At 37.8% G+C, this 17,718-nt stretch overlaps 1 protein-coding gene across 3 annotated transcripts; it reads right to left on the reverse strand.

Annotated features, from left to right (window-relative positions):
• Nucleotides 1-11,955: 11,955 nt before the first annotated feature.
• Nucleotides 11,956-17,718, reverse strand: CUNH5orf24 (chromosome unknown C5orf24 homolog). Of its 3 annotated transcripts, XM_090288302.1 has the most exons (4): nucleotides 17,444-17,718; nucleotides 17,055-17,173; nucleotides 16,768-16,976; nucleotides 11,956-12,645 (listed from the first exon to the last, which is right to left on the reverse strand). In XM_090288302.1, the coding sequence occupies exon 4, from the start codon at nucleotides 12,640-12,642 to the stop codon at nucleotides 12,079-12,081; it is 564 nt and encodes a 187-aa protein (XP_090144428.1). In that variant the 5' UTR covers nucleotides 12,643-12,645; nucleotides 16,768-16,976; nucleotides 17,055-17,173; nucleotides 17,444-17,718; the 3' UTR covers nucleotides 11,956-12,078. The 3 variants fall into 3 exon arrangements, with proteins under 3 accessions (XP_090144428.1, XP_090144427.1, XP_090144429.1); XM_090288301.1 differs by lacking the exon at nucleotides 17,055-17,173; XM_090288303.1 differs by lacking the exons at nucleotides 16,768-16,976; nucleotides 17,055-17,173.

Here is a 17,718-nt window from a genome sequence, read left to right on the forward strand (position 1 = left end):
TACATTTCTAATGTGGGCACTAAGCCCTCAACATGTATGTTTTCATTCGGATGGTTTTCTCCCAAAGATCTCGTTTCTGCTTAACTTGTTAGGAAACTGAAGCACAGAGAAAATAGCTCCGTGTCATATGGGGAGTTTCTGACAGAGCCAAGGTTAGAATACCAATCAGGATCCAAGACTTTTGGTATACAATCAGTAACTCACTTCAAATGATATCACACTGTTCATCAATACTTTTGTAATAAATTGTGTAAATAAATATTAGATTTAAATAAATAAATTGTATTTAAAAGCTAATGAGAAAGATCCTGTTGGGAGGGGTTTAAGATGCAGGACAGAGGATAATGTCTGAGAAGTGGGGAAAGGGATCCAAAGAGGGAAAATCTTGAGACAGAGAAATGCCTCCTTCTTTGGAATAGGAGAAAAGGATGGGAGGCAGATAAGCTGTTTTCTCCGTTAAGAAGAAAGGAGAGTGAGCCTGTGGTAGTACTCAAGTATCTAAGGAGAGTGAAGAGTGGAAATCTGAAATAACCTAAATGAAGAATAGCATGGGAGGTAAGAATACAAAAGAACTTCCTGGTCGTGTTGTTGATGAAGCTATGGTTGCAAAGCAACTTATGGTGGCAAATGGCACAGTTAAGCATTTAGCAGCCCAGGAGTTAATGGTAGCCAAAATTAGCCCAGAGTTAGTGTTCTGCCAGGCTTGTGTGATGGAAAGACCAGGGAGCAAAATTATAATACTTGCTAATGTTTGTCAGTATAGTTGAGTCTTAACATTATATTTAAAGGGAAATTTCAAGAGTCGGCCATTTCTTAGGTTCACGAGTACTTGGTATAACCTGACAATCATTATAATCAGTGTATTAGTTACTTATTGCTGCAGAACAAATTACCCCAAAAGTCTGTCTGGAAATAGTAACAATAATTTAATAGCCCACATCATTTACAGAGACTAGGAATTCAGGAGTGGCTTAGCTGGGTAGTTCTGTTTGCAGTCAAGATGTTGCCTAGGGCTACAGTCAACTGAAGGCTTAACTGGGGCTAAAAGATCTGCTTCCAAGATGGCAAGTTGATGCTGACTGTTGGCAGAAGCGCTCAGTTCTTAACCATGTGGATCTCTCCATAGGATTGTGTGTGTTTGTAACACAACACATGGTTTCTCCCAGACCCCATGAGCTAAGAAAACCTGTAACATCTTGTATGGGCTGGCCTCAGAAATCACACATCATTATTTCTGCAATATCCTATTGTTTACACAATGTAGGAGAGGACTATGCAAAGGCATAAATACCAGGAAGTGAGGATCAGTACAAGACATATGGGAGGTTGGCTTACCACAATTGAGTAGTAAGATTTGGATACCTTAAGTATTAACACTTGATGATGTTATAAATAATATGAAAATAACATTAAAGAAGCCCTATTCAAGCCATTACCTAATGGTCAATTACCTACTTATCTAATATGGTCTTCCCTTTTCAATTCATTGAATCTAATTTTTTTTTTTTTTTAAGCACTTGAGCCCTGGCTGGGTAGCTCTGTTGGTTAGAGCATCATCTTGATATATCAAGGTTGTGGGTTCAGTCACTGTCAGGGCATGTACCAGAATCAACAAATGAATGCATAAATAAGTGGAACAAAAAAAATTGATGTTTCTCTCTCTCTCCCTTCCTTTCTCTAAAATCAAAACATAAAAGAAGCACTTGAGCTTACAACAGGATTTCAGAAGTTGTTTAGGAAGTACAAAATCCTAAAGTAATGAAGACATTCCTAAATTATGATTCAATTTACTGTGTTTGACACTGTATCCAATGTAGCATTTGAAGATGCTGACTCACTAATCCTACCTTCAAAATATTAAAACTGTCAACAAAATGATAATAAAAAAGGCAATAGGCCGTATCTTTTGTTCTAAAAACAGTGCATGCAATTCTAAAGAAAGAAGATAAAATCATGCAAGTGCTGGCAGTACCCTTACAGCCAAGCTTTCCAAGTAAGAATACCTGCATCAATTAACAGTCCTCTTTTTACCCTGCTCCATCTCCACTCCAGATAACCATCAGATAACTTGAAGGATAATGGAATTCAATTCCTGGTCAGGACACATACCCAGGCTGCAGGTTCGATCCCTGAGCACGGTGCGTATGAGAAGGCAACCGATGTTTCTCTCTCTCTCTGTCTCTCTCTCTCTCCTCTCTCCCTCCCTCTCTCTCTAAAAGCAATGAAAAAATGTCCTCTAGTGTGTCTAAATAAAAATAAAGAAAATAAAACAGTAATTTGCCTAAGGTCCCACATTAAATGACATAGCCGGAATCTGGACCCAAACCCAAACACTGTCAGTATGCCAAATGACCCATATGTATTATTCTCATTTAGTTCTCCCTGAAACTTAGAAAAATTAAGCAACAACTTGAGAAAAGTCATAAGCTAGTGAGTGTGCAGGGACTCAAATCTAGGTCTGCCTCTACAACCAATGTATTTTGCTACAAACATAAAAAAGTAACATATTACAAATATCAAATTAAGATGAACCCAACAGGCCACTGAAATAGGAACAATGATTAACCAGCACTCAATTTATTCAAAACCAGGATTCAAACATTTGACAAAGGCTAGATCAACAATATCTAGCTTCATGTAAGCAATTTGCAACAAAAGTATTACTTTACCAACTGCCATGAAAAGAATAAGCCTTTATCCAGGCGCTGCTTGTTTTCACTGGAAAACTTCTATGCGGCGCCATAGCAGGGGTGAAGAAAGAAAAAAGCTTAAGAGGATGCTCTATCAGAGCAGGAAACCGGGTGTGAGTTAAGACATCCGTGTGCAGGGAAGGACTATAATTTGAAAGCAAAAGGAATATGCTTAGGGATATCTCACACTTCTAACGTCTGCTCAGAGGAATACCCTAGAATCAGAAGTTTACTAGGAACATATCCAACTGGAATATAGCACGTCAAACTAGTGCCTTTTTGTTTTCTTTGCTTTCCTCCCTTATCCTACCTTATCCTTTGTTTACAAAAAAAAAAAATTTTTTAATGCATCATTGTAAGGATTCTCTCAAATAGTTTCTGTATTTTGTAAGACAGCAACTTTTAAAAATGGAGGACATTTCTTCTAAACTCCATACATGCTAAAATTCAAGACAGCTTCCCTACATTGCCTTGCTAAGTCAGGAAACCTTTTTGTAAGTCTGGGGCATCTTGTCTTACTAGGGTTATGTCAAAATGATTAAGGAGCCAAACTGGCTCCTATTAGCCAAAGATGGAACTATTTGAGCATAAGAATTAATAATTCCAACAGCCAAAGATACATCACATTAGAACCATGAATTTACACTGATACAAAAAACTTTTTTAAACTAATTAATCCTTTGGAAGATGTTGGAGAACCAACTCTACTCAGAAAATTGGTAGATAAAAGGAAAGAATCGGGAATTTATGTTCCTGACAAGGACTACTTCAGGGTAACCAAATATCTGATGTGAGGTTTTTTAGTATAGAAATATTTGAAATAATATGATTAAAATTGTGATTTTGCAACCCCTAATGCAATAAAGAAGATAGGCCAAGATTATCAAAGGCTACAATACTAGTTAATTTTGTGTGTAAATTTGGGCTGAAGGGATGCTCAGATAACTGGTAAAATATTATTTGTGGTTATGTCGTAAGGGTGTCTCAAACCCAATACCCATTCATGATTTTAAAAAAAGAAAAATCTCGAAAGACTAGGATCAAAAGAAAACTTTCTCAATCTGTTAAAGGGCATCTACTCTAAACATATATCTAATATCATACTTAACCCTTTGAGTGCCATGTGTAATTCAAACTTTGGATCAACATGAGAAAAAAATTATATCAATATATAACCTGAGGTACAAAAAAATAGAACAAAACATAAAATATTAATTATTCCATTGTTACTTACATTTATAGCCATTGGAAAAAAGTTGCTGGGAGCAATGCTGGCACTTTGGGGAAAATCTGTCAATGTCGCTCAGTGACATTGGCACTCAAAGGGTTAATAATGAAAGACTGAATGCTTCCCCCTAACATCAGGAAAAAGCAATGAGGTCCATTTTGACTATTTCTATTTAACATTCTATTGATGGTTCTAGCCAGTGCAATTAGCAATAAAGAGAAATTAAAGGTGTATAATTTGGAAAAAAAGGACAACTGTCTTTTTTGACAGATGACATGATCTTGTTCCTAGAAAGATCTACGATAACTACCAAAAGAATAAAAAGAAAAATCTACCAGAAAGCGATTTTAGCAAGGTTGCCAGATACAAGATTGACAGACAAAAATGGATTGTATTTCTGTATACTCACAACAAAAAATACCAAAGTGAAATAAGGAAAACAATTCCACTCACAATATCATCAAAAATAATCCTTAGGAATAATTTCAACAAAAGAGTGCAAGTTTTGTACACTGAAAATTAGAAAACATTGCTGACTGAAGTCAGGGAATAACTAAATAGATGGACAGATACATAATGGTCATGAATTAGAATATTATGGCACATCTCTCCAAACTGATCTAATACAATCCCTAACAAAATCATAAAGATTTTGTAGAAATTGACAAACTGATCCAGAAATCTATATGGAAATACAAAGGCTGAAGGAAAAAAACCCCAAGACTTACACCACAGAAATCAAGGTAGTGTAGTATTGGCGTATAGATCAATGAGGTAGGCAGGAAAGTCCAGATATAAACCTACACATTATGTGGTCAACTGATTTTCTATAAACATGCCTGGGTCATTTAGTGGGGTATAAATTGGTCAGCCATACAAAATATAATGAACTGTATACTTAAATTGGTTGAGATTGTTTTGATATGAAAATTATGCTTCAGTGAAGATACTAAACAACTAATGAAATTCTTTTTACAATTATGAGACAATTAGGACAGTTATGGGACAATTAGAACAGTTTTAATACTGCATATTTGACTACATTTAGGAATTATTACTTTTTAAAAGTATAATAATGGTATCATGCTTAGGTGGTTTAGAAAGTCTTTAGTTTTAGATATGTTAAAATATTTTAGGATGACATAATATAATTTGGAAAATTTTTGCTTCAAAATAATTGAGGGTGACAAAGATGATACAAAAAAAAAAGGAGAGATTGAGGGATCTTGAATTTTTAATTACTAAAGCTTGGTGGCGGTCACATGAAGGGTCATTACACTAAATTTACTAAATTTTATATACATTTGAAATTTCCAAAATAACAGAACTTTCAGAATTTTTACAAAGTTGTTTTTGGGGGGAGGGGTGTTTTTGTGATAGTGCTAGAGTTAGTTACTCAAAAAAATAATCACGATCAGTTTCATTTATCAGACTTTCTACACATGGCATATTGGGGATGCATAACAAGATGTAGTTATATATTTTTTTCTTCAAGTAACAGAAGAAGTATAACAGCCACATTAGTAGCTCCCAACATGATTTAAGAGCCAGCTCTGGCTGGTGTGACTCAGTGGATTGAGCACCAGACTGCAACCAAAGGGTCCTGGCTTGATTCCCAGTCAGGAGCACATGCCTGGGTTGTAGGACAGGCCCCCAGTTGGAAGCGTGCCAGAGGCAACCAATTGATACATCTCTCACACACCAATGTTTTTCTCCGTCTCTTTCTCCCTCCCTTCCCTTCTCTCTAGAAATAAATAAGTAAAACCTTAAAAAAACCTTTTTTTTTAAGCCAAGGCTATCACAATAACCAGTTTTTCTTGTGAAATTCATCTAAAAACTAGCCTAAAGTTTAGGACTAGACAGATGGACTGTAGTTTCACTGGCTCTGTGCTAAAATTAATTGGCTAATTTGAGAGATCAAGTATGTTAAAATGTCAAGTCAGAATGAATAAATAATGGCATCACATCATTTAAGTTCTACATATTAAAGCGTTTTCCACTATGGGTTCCTTAAGGGTAGAGACTGTGTCTTATTCATATGTGAGCTGCCACACTGTAGAGTAGGTGTTCAAGTTACTAAAGTCTGTTGAATTTATTAGGCTAGTTGAAAGCTTGGCAAAATTACTAATTAAAATGGTTTTTGGACTTCCAGCCAAGATGGACATGCTGCGTCTCCCTCCACAACTAAGAAGAAATACAACTATCTAAAAAGTAGAGACAACCAGAAGTGCCAGAAAATCGAGCTGCATGGAAGTCCAACAAACAAAGATATAAAGAAGAAATACTCAGCCAGACAGGTAGGAGGGGCGGAGAGGATGCAGTGTGGTGGCAGCAGCGGCAGGCTAGCAGAAAGCACAGTCACATTTTAAAAAGTTTGGAGGGACACCTGGGGAACACTCCCAGCACCAGACCAGACTGCGCAACCCACAGCTCCAAAGCCAGGGAAAATAAAGCCTCATTGCTTCTGACTGTGCAAACCAGTGGAGGTTGGGGCGGAGGAAGAAACTGCCGGTCTCTCAGCAGAGTCCGCTTGTTTAAAGGGCCCTCACAGTCCTAGAACATCTGCAGACCCACCCACTCTGGAAACGATGGCTAGGGCAACAGCTAGAGAGGCGCCAGTCCCATACGGAAGTAGGAGAAGTGCCTGGAAAAGGGGCGGGTGCTGGGCAGGCGGCATTGTTCCGTCTCAGACCCCTCTCCCACATACAGCACCACAACACGATGAAATGGGTCACCCTGTATGGACGAATCCCTAAGGCTCCGCCCCTTACAACGTAACAGGAGCAACAGCTCTACCTAAGACACAGAGGCAAATAAACATGGGAGCCTGTCAAAATGAGGAGACAGAGAAGTATGGGCCAAAAGAGGGAACGGATCAAGGTTCCAGTGGGAGAACTAAGTGACAAGGAGATAGCCAATCTAACAGACAAGGAGATGGCCCACTTAACAGATGTAGAGCTCAAAACACTGGTGATAGATGCTCACAGATTTGACAGCTATGCTTATGTACGGCAAACGCAGAAAGGAAGAAGTGAAAGCTATGCTAAATGAAATAAAGGAAAATCCACACAAAAACCAATGGTGAAGGGAAGGAAACCAGGGTTCAAATCAATGATCTGGAACACAAGGAAGAAAAAACAGCCAACCAGTACAGAATGAAGAAACAAGAATTGAAAAAAAACGAGGAGGCTTAGGAACCCCTGGGACAACTTTAAACATGCCAACATCCGAATCATAGGGGTGCCAGGAGAAGAGGAAGAGCAAGAAATTGAAAGCTTATGTGAAAAAATAATGAAGAAAAACTCCCCAAATCTGGAGAAGGAAATAGACATACAAGTCCAGGAAGCACAGAGAGTTCCAAACAAGCTAGATCCAAAGAGGACCACACCAAGACATATAATTAAAATGCCAAAGGTTCAAGATAAAGAGAATCTTAAAAGCAGCAAGAGAAAAGCAGAGTTACCTACAAAGAGGTGCCTATAAGACTATGAGCTGATTTCTCAAAAGAAACTTTGCAGGCAAGAAGGGGCTGGCAAGAAGTACTCAATGTGATGAAAAGCAAGGACCTAAAACCAAGATTACTCTATCCAGCAAAGCTGTCATTTAGAATGGAAGGGCAGATAAAGTGCTTCCCAGCAAGGTAAAGCTAAAGGAGTTCATCATCACCAAGCCATTATTATATGAAATTTCAACGTGATTTACTTAAGAAAAAGATAAAAATTATGAACATTAAAATGACAACAAACACAACTATCAACAACTGAATCTGAAAGATAAAAACAAAATCCAACCAGGCAAACCAGAATAGGAACAGAATCATAGGTATAGGGATTATTTGGAGGGTTATCAGTTGGGAGGGGGAAGGGGGAGAAATGGGGAAATGGTGCAGGGATTAAGAAGCATAATTGGTTGGTACAAAATAGACAGGGGGAAGTTAAGAATCATATAGGAAAGGGTAAAGCAAAAGAACTTACACGCACGACCCACAGACATAAACTAAGGGGGGGAGGGGTAGGACTGCTGGAGGGAAGGGGGGTACTGGGTGGAGGGGAGCACAGGAAAAAGAAATTGGGACAACTGCAACAACAATAATCAATAAAATATACTAAAATAAAAAATGCTTTTTTTTTAACTTAAAGCACAATCCAAGAAAAAATATAAGATCCATGGTCATAAAAAGAGGTGTATCATTTACCATTCCCCTGCTTAAAGAAATACAGTAGTAAACACAGATGATTTTAAAGTAATGACTTTATTAATAAATATACATCCATATGATGATGTAGATACAAATCATGAACACTACTCCATTCCCATACACATAATTGCACACGAGTAGCTCAAGTTCATGGACATAAAAACATACACAGTATCTATTCAGACTTTTTACAGCAGAGGACAGCGTGCTTATATCAGTTAATTGGTAATTATTTTCGCCATAATTATCTGTGGAAAAAGGAAATTGTGAAACTTAAAGAGTCAATGTGGTCTGATTACCATAAATCACACACTTGATTTACTATAGTATTAAATTTTCCAAAAATTAAATACATTATATGTGAGAGCACATATTTATCTACTTGAGGGTGAAGGGGGGAAAACAAAGGAAAGATTAAGATACATACTAGAGTTTAATAGGATACAGTTAAGCTATAATAAAAACAGAAACCTAATAGCATTGAAATATTTTATGTCCAAGGAAAAATGTTTTCAACAACTGCTGTGAATTCTTCTATTTTACTAGAAGGATCATAAAATTTTACTGCATATAGAGACAATGACTGACAAAGTAGCAGTTATCGTCAACATCCCCTGAATTATTTGTTTAAAGCTTCTTAGAATATAAAAGAGGTTTTTGTTTTTTTCTTTAGCTCATACACTGGTTTTTCTTATACATTGGATGGATTACCTTTAACCTAATAAATGGATTCAGATAATTTTCTTCCTCCTTAACTTAAAAGTCCATTCTTATTTCATGAAAATATACATGTAAATTTACACAAACATCAGTTTGGAATGAATATTACTTTTATTACTTTAACAGATGTTTCTTTTAAAAACTAAATAAAAATATAAAGAATTTTTAATCTAATTGAAACACTGATTTTAAAAATATCCCCACATATTAAATTAAGCCAATACTTTTCTTCCAACACAACGTGCCAGTATTTTTTTAATATCCAGTGCAAAACTCCAAAGACAGTATCAAAATCATCTCATACTAAAGATTAGTTATGCAAGGTTATATTTGTCAGAAGATGAAAATTTCATCTGCATTAGTTCATTGGTTAATATAAGAATAATAAATAAGGCATGTTAATTTTTTTTTGAAGTAAAGCAAACTTACTTGAACAGCAGATCATTTTCTGACCAACAGTTTTAATATAGAATAGTGAACCTATTTTGTGAAGAAGAGAATTACACAATATAAAATTAGCAATTTACCTTTAAAGGAACAATCAAACAGCGGGAAGAATAGTCCTGTTCTCCCCAAGTGATTATATTAAAGTATAGGCATTTCTTTAACATGCTATTTCAGTGTTTATCATGACAAGAGACAGTGTTACAAAAGGTGAACAATGTAGTTTTTAGATTATAGAGAAGTAAAAGATTTTACATTTTAAGACTTCGTGTTATTACTTAGATGTCTTTTTTAATTTAATATTTGTTGTATTTTTTGTCCATTAACATTAAGTTCCTTTTTGTACCCCTTCACCCGATAGATGTGTCTTTCTCTTCAGCATGACACCAATAAACTGTTCACAAGGAGAAAAGGAAGTAGGATCAGGAGATGCTCACCAGCACACAGATCTAATACTCCATGTAACTGCTGACATAAACTGAAAATTCAACTTTCTAAATGATGTTATCCATCCACCTTTCTTTCCTGGGACATAGCTCCTGATATTAATAAACACTGTTATGAACATACTTCCTTTAGTTGACTTCACCATTTCATTAAATGTATAAAAAAATTCAGTATACAATAATACACCTGCTTTACCTTCTGACACAGAGCACAGCACAGCACCACTCAGTAGATGTGCTGAAGGATGGGGAAAAGGGAAGGGGAATGAATGTAGGAAAGGGCAGGGAGAAAGCGAAGGTTATATATAATAAAATCAGAAATCAAAATAAACCGAAAAGGCAATGTCAAATTAACATTAAAAAATACAATATGCAACCAAATTTACAGTAGAACCTTTAATTAAACAACTCTTTTCGGAAACTCAAAAGAGGATTTCTAAGCAGTCAGCTGCTGAACATCACCTTGAAAAAAGCTAAATGACAGATACCTAATAAAAGTGGATAAACATGAATAAAGATGTAAGCATCTGTGTGTGTCAGAAGTTATAATGCTTTGAGAAAATTATTAAAATTTTATATTTTAAGCTTCTGCAAGAAAAATCTCCTATAGCAATTTAGCTGCCAGAATGTTGCAACTGATTATGTAGTCACCCATCATTGTTCTATGGTTTGTGCAAAGTTAAAATTGTTGAGGTCACTGTCTTAGATGCCAGGGCACACATAGTTCCCAGGTACAATGCTACACCTCTTACTGTAAAGAGCAGCATACAATCCAGCTCATTGTGTCAGGCATCACTGGAACACCTGAAGGCTTGCTGCTTTTTTCCTGATAAAAAAGGTATGAAACGCGACGTCCTTTTGCAATCAGAGTTTGCATTAACTGAGAGCAAGCCCAAACAACACAATACATGCCTTTTTAATCTTTTAATTATTTTAAAAGTTGTTGGGTCCTGAAAATCTACATTATAATCTCAAAGGCATTTTAAATTGCAAATGCATACATTGTAACTTTAAAGTTCAGTGGAATTTTTTTCAAATCCAAAGTTTATAACAGTTTATTTAGAACAAACTCAGAATAAATAAAATGTATAATAACAAAGAATATTACTTTTGGAAAGGGGGCAAGAGAAATTTCCTTCTGTCCCTACTATACATATCTACCCAATACTTTTTTTCATGTCCATCTACCTTGCTTCTAAAGCAAACACTGTTGGAAAAAAATTGGGGGGAGGGAGGTGAAGTGGTCTCACTGGAGTCCAGATTTTTTAATTAAACTAACCAACATATTTTTTTACATGTTTCATGCATAGGTGGATTCCTATATATCTCATAAAACTGCTTTTGTTTATACCAGTTTTACAGCCTATCATTCAGTTTGTGTCCAAACCTGAAACCACAGTAAGCACTAATGCAACAAGACAGTTTCTCAGAAAAAAACTAAAAATGTTCTGAATAAACGAACAATAAATGTTTTAAGCATAATGCTTCGAAACTAAGTATATGAAAGGCAAAATGTAGTGAATATAGCTCCATGCAAACCTTAAGAATGTTTCTTTTTCTACATTACATATGCTACTCTCAGAATGCATATTTTAACAATAATGTAATATGCAGTTTTTATTAAAAAGCTTTTTGTTTTTTTGTAAATATGAATTGTTCAGTGTTTGGTATATATGCTCTTAGGCAATTAAAAAATACACAACCTATCATTTCTGAAAAGCAAACACTAAATAATTCCTTTAGGAACAATGGTAAAATCAATTAATGCCATTTAGATCAATAAATAAGAAGCTGCCTAAACCTAGAACAGTAAAAATAAAAATTTTAACTTCTAAAGCCAAAGCATACAAATATCTGGGTCTTGTTTCATGAAAATACATGTTACAAAAATTCACAGCCATACTTCAAACAATCCTGAATCATTAGTTTGCTTTGTTTCATCAACTAAAAATACCTTAGATATTATCTTTATTATATTGTAGGCTTACTTCAAACTAATAGGCTTAATTGTTTCAGTTGTTTAGCACATGAAGCATCTATTTAGAACAGACCAAAAGTAGTAATGAAGTATGAAACACAACCATACTCTTAAGGAAAAGCAAAAATGATTTAGTTAGGTGTTGCACTTGAACCTATGTACAAATTCAATGCCATTGCTCATGCCCTGAGTGCATCTGTCAGCATATGGCAGTTTCTGAACAAAAGTACAGGGGGGCGAAAAAAACTTCAAACAAACAGGAAAACAAATGTGGAAAGCCCAGGCCATAAAATCATGTATGTCAAAATAAAACCAAGATGCTTTGGGATTATTCACGATCTTCCTTTAAACCCGGCCCTCTTTTCCTGCCTCCTTCACTCGTTGGGTGGCTTGACTTCGCTGCTGGTTTCCTCTACCCCGTGAACTGCTCTGCCGTGCATCATAGGGTAAGGAAAAGCAGCAGTGCCACAGCCATAACCAAGATCGGCGAGACGGGACAGAGCTTTAATGCTACCTGGAGGTCTCCCTGGGCTGACTTTGTATCCCGCAGCCTTGGTTGTACCCAAAGGTCTGCCTGGACTTGTCTTAAATCCAGCTGCTTTGGTGGTTCCCAGGGGTCTGCCTGTGCTGGTCCGGTATCCTGCTGATTTGGTGGTTCCAGAAGGCCGGCCACGTTTACCAGATCGATTGAGATTTTTCTTTTTCTTTAGTTCATCTTTTATCTCTATGCTTCTGCCACTTGTAGTCTGCAAGTGTGTTTCATTTAATGGGTCCTGCCTCTGACAAGCCATTGGTTTGTGGCTGACTGTGTGGCTATACTTGCTTTGCTGGGAGGAATATATGTCAAACTGATCAGTTCTCATGGCATCTTCATTGAGGCAGGAAGGCTTGCCAGGCCCACAGAAAGCTGGATTACTGCTGGCAACAGGATGCATCATTTTCTACCAAAAATAAAACACAAATATGCATAAATATATATACACAAATATATATCTGTATGACAGCATTCAGTGGGAAAACAGTCTGCCTTCCAACAACTATGCAGGCTACCTAAAATTAGGTTTAACAGGCAGGACTCCAAACCACTTATAAACAAACACACATCAGCAGATTCAAAGACACTTGTTTTTCTCAATTTAATCATGGGTAGAGACAAATGACATACAAATTCAACGATAATACTGATTTAGTTACTATAATATTCTCTGCTTAGGAAATGAAAAGGTGTATAGGAAGCAAATAAATCTGTTATATTCTGTAGGAATATATTATATATTCCTATATAATCTATATTCTCTTTTCTTTTAGATGACTAAACCAAAAGGATAACAGTAAAGACAAGAACTCTTATTAAGACAAGAACTCTTATTAACATGATTCTTTTTTTCAGTTTGCCTAACATTCTTAGAATGTCTCCCTTTGGCCTTTTATTATTACATGCATACTTCTGATCTGGCCACAGTTTCCACAAGGTGGGTACTTACTGATCATTATTGTAATTTATTATTTATACAGAATCCTGCGTGTATGTTACACTTTACAAAAGATAGAATGTACTAAACAAAGAACACAATCTCTTGGCCTAATGTCTTGACTCCCTTCAAACTATTCAAACAGGAGGCAGTAAAAATATAAAGAGTAAACAAAGGTTTCCATTAGCTAAAATGAGCGAACACTTATACAAACAACTGAGACTTATATTATAAAAATATGGGTAACAACCCTAATAAAGTACTTTCTATTTTGAAGGTATGATTATCAAGACAAAAAGTTAAATGTACAACATTGCTTTCTCTCCTGATCATAAACATGATGTGGATCATTTTCCCTGACAAGAGCCCTGTGACTTACTTTGGACTGTGACAAACAGTCCAAAGTCTCTGTTTTGTCTGTGAGGGCATCCCTGTAACTATTTCTCTTTATAAAAGCTGTATTACTTCCATCACTATAACAAGCCAGGCCTAAACAGCCATATCATTAAAATACACAGAAAATGAAGAGTTTACACAAAATATATGTGTTCTGATTCAGATTTAGAAAGAGTTGCAAATGTATATGAAGGCTTAGCCCCAAGTTGTTGCCCTTAGTACATGCAAAATTACAACAAAACCTCACAAAAAGTTACTCCCAGAGGCGAAGAACAGATAATTAATGAGAGTCAAAACCACTGTAAACTTATTTCAGTTTATAAAGGCAAAAGGAAATGGGAGTCAAGTCACAGATCGGATTCTATTAAATTAATAAATATTTGCTAAGAATCAACAGATAAAGAGCTGTTACCAGCTGGCTTAAAGTCTTAACTATCAAGGAAAAATATCAACAGTGAGAAGTTACTTGTTTATGGCAGAAATCTTATAGACTTGAGAACATAAAACAAGACTGAGCTAACACAAATATTAAAAGGAGCATTCTTCACTCACTCCCCAGGGATACAGTGAGAACTAGGTTATTAATTATCACTATCTCAAATTCCACTTTCAGATGAGAAATAAGGAGAGATCATCAGGATGTGTTCAAAATGTATTAATATTAGCTGAAAGTAAACAGTTTTTGAGTATTTTCTTAAAGATTTCATTTATTTACTTTAGAGAGAAGGGAAGGGAAAAGAAAGTGAGAGAGAAACATCTATCGGTTGCCTCTGGGGACCTGGCCTGCAACCCAGGCATGTGCCCTGACTGGGAATCGAACCAGCGACCCTTTGGTTCATAGGCGGCACTCAGTCCACTGAGCCACACCAGCCAGGGCTTGAACATTTTCTATGTGTCAGGTAATAAGCTTGACACTTGGCACATTATCTGATTTAATCATCACCACAACTCTGTAAGCAGCACCTCTGACTTCTACACATAGATGTTAGTAGCAATACCCTCCTCTCTCTTCTCCCAATTTCTGACAACCAACAATTTCTCTAGACATTGCCAAATATTCCCTGGGGGACAAAATCCACCCCCTACAATGAGAATCACTCAGCTATACTAGAATGAAAATACAGGACTCAATTTAAAATCTTCCTGTTTAAGTTTTTATTCACTTCTTTAGCTCCTACCTAGTCAAACATTCACAAAACCTTTCTGTTGATAACATCTATAAAGTGAAATGGATTTGTTTTCCAAAATGAAGAGAAGCCAATACTGGGATTTGTGCAGGGACCAACTACATTCTTCTCCCCTTCAAGTTATAAACTAACTGAGGAATATACACAGGCATTAGATAGGAATCAAAACACTAGTTTATTTCCAATCAAGTTGAACCAATTCCAAATACAAAGAGAAACATACTCAGACTTCTGAGCAGAATATTGTAAGAGAAAAAGTGACCCTTATTTCAATTTTATTATTCAGAAATCACCCATCTGGGAAGCTCTAGTAAAAAGAGGCAGAAAGGTCCCAATTCCCTTCCACAGGAAACACTGCCAGTAAAGGGAGAAATTTTTTCCCCTACAATCTGTTTCATTGCTTTACAGTTCATGCCTTTTAAGTGCCCATCACTAACTTACCAACACCTTCCCTCTGGAGCTGACTTCCCTTATATCAGAACACGTACCATCTATTAGCACTCAGGCTATACAGAACCTCGGCTTACATTTATGTTAGGGCTTTATTTTATTTGAAAATTTTTATAAGAATCTATGTGAGCCAAACTGATGACATATGCTGGAAAGCAAGATCTCAAAAGCTCCCACATTAACATTAAGCTTCTAGAGGCAAGATGCTGTGAAGACATCTTTTAGTTAGATACCAACCAACATTGAAAAAAACACCATAAAAAAGCAGTCCTGTTCTGACTGCGTGGCCCAGTGGGTTGGGCGTCTTCCTGCAAAGTAAAAGGTCTCGGGTTGGATTCCGTTGGGGCACATGCCTGGGGTTGCAGGCTGGGCCCCCCATCCCCCGCCCCCCACCAAGTAGTCTTTCAATTAAAAAAAAAAAAAAAGTTTGTACCCTTCTCTAATTCCTTTAATCTTTCCCAGAAATGTATGCATTTGGTTTGTATTATGTTAATGTACTTCTGACAAAACTCACATTTATTGAGGACCAATCCCTTGCAAACTCACTATTCTAAGCAGTAATACACAAAATAGGAGTAAAGCTGTTTATTCCAGCACACACTGACTTAAAGAACATTTCTAAAGGACAGTCTTCTACATGTTCTACATTTTACTTCCCTGCTACTGCCAAGCAATCAGTCCAGTATTCTGCTTATTCCATAACTGAGTAAGAAGCTGGGCAAGAAATGTATTATAACAATTACCCATGTAAATAGTTACCTAAAAAAGGAAACAGAGCTAAAACCAATTCTTTCCAACTTTCAGATTTCAACCTGTTAAGATGGGAATCAGCACCATTAAATTCTTGTGTGCATAAACTATTTATATACAAACACAAGTATGCCGTATTTGTATATACGGGCATTAATCCTACACTTAATAATCCTTCCCTACTCCCACTTCAGGGCTTGCCAGCTCCCTGTTGTTTCTTGAAAGACTCTTTCCATACTGCAGTACAGAGTTCATGGAAAGTACACAGAGCACACTGCGTAGGTCGGAATTAATACCACGTTTCTAGAAAGTTTGGACTTAATGAAAGCCAAGCGTTACAGAACAGACTGTGTGGACTACCAACGCCTAATTATCTATTAAAATAGTCCACTGAATATAAGGGGGCCAACTAAGAGCGTCTATATATTTTAACTATGACTAAATTAGGATTTTTAAAGCATATACTAAATTTTGCCATCCCTGAAGTTGTTACACAGTGTGCTTCACCCCTCTAAAGTATTTTGGTTAGTGGTTCTTTATGATACAATTTCGTCCCCTTCTCTTGAAGGGTGGCAGTCATTACTGTCAACATAAAGAACTCTATTTTTAGTAACTTTCAAAACATTCATGAAGCTTTCTAAACACAGAGAAAATATTCCTTTCGAGAATTCCAAGTTCTGCTCTCTTCCAAAGATTCAACATCACCTAATTCTCAGAGATTTATTTCAGGTCATGTGGCTTCAAACAATTGTACAGAATCATATACGATTTTATACCTCTAAATTAAGTTCATTTGTGACTCACCCACCTCAACGGCCCAGAAAGTCTATGCAGCAAAGACCAGGCAGGCGCTGGGAGCCACGCGTGCTGCCTCCACGGAAAGTTCCGACACTGGGACAGAACATATAACGGCCTCCTTTGTCTTCCTTCCACTCCTGACCTGCGCCCCACGGCGCACTTCCCCGCTGCCAGAATCCTTAGCTGACGGGAGGCCGAGAAATGTGGTACCTGTTGTGCCTGAAAGCGATTATTACTGTTTCAGCAACAACAACTTTGCAGACCATACACGCCCACACGAGAGAAAGGGCTGCGTACCCTCCAGAATCAAAACCCCTGGCCCGCTGCGCGTGCACTCGGAGTTGGGCCAGCTGTACAAGTCCCCAGGCCACTCCGCCGAGACGTCGCTGTCGAAGGAGGGCTGCCGATATTGTCCTCTAAGAGAAAAGAAAGGATGACCCCCTCCCGCCCGTCGCCAGAGGAATTCCCCCCCAATAATGGCTCCAAGCCGAGGGAAGAGCAGGCTACGTCCGGGCCCCTCCTCTTGCTCCGGGCTAGGCCAGAGCTGCTACTCAGGCGCGGGTCGGAGACCTAGTCTCACCAGCTGGCAGGACCCCGTTCCCGACGCCTCCCTGACTTCTGCACGGGAGCCCGCGGTCCCTACTCGACTCCCAGCCAAGCTGACAACTCCCCGCGCGTCCACCTACCTCAGCCGCTAGTAGCCCGGCCCCTCAGCGCGCCCAGGGGCTGCCCATCGGCTGGGAACCTCACGCTGGCAGTGCTCCCTTCCAAGCCCGCCGCCTCTGCAACACCCAGAAAAGAGACCAAGACAGAGCCGCAGGCACCTAGGGCGGCGACGGCGAGGCGGAGGACGGCTCCAGTCTCCCGCCGAGGCCACAACTCAGGGTCCTGCCCCGGACGCCAGAGGAAGAGGCCGATACAGCCCCGAACTGCGAGGGGGCGGGGTGGGGCGTGCGCGAGC

The sequence above is a fragment of the Furipterus horrens genome, unplaced genomic scaffold (assembly GCF_987537825.1).
Source record: "Furipterus horrens unplaced genomic scaffold, mFurHor1.1.pri manual_scaffold_10, whole genome shotgun sequence".
NCBI lineage: Eukaryota > Metazoa > Chordata > Mammalia > Chiroptera > Furipteridae > Furipterus > Furipterus horrens.

Coding starts and splice junctions, on each gene's coding strand:
- CUNH5orf24 (XM_090288303.1), bottom strand. CDS start 12,642: ATGATGCATCCTGTTGCCAGCAGTAATCCAGCTTTCTGTGGGCCTGGC.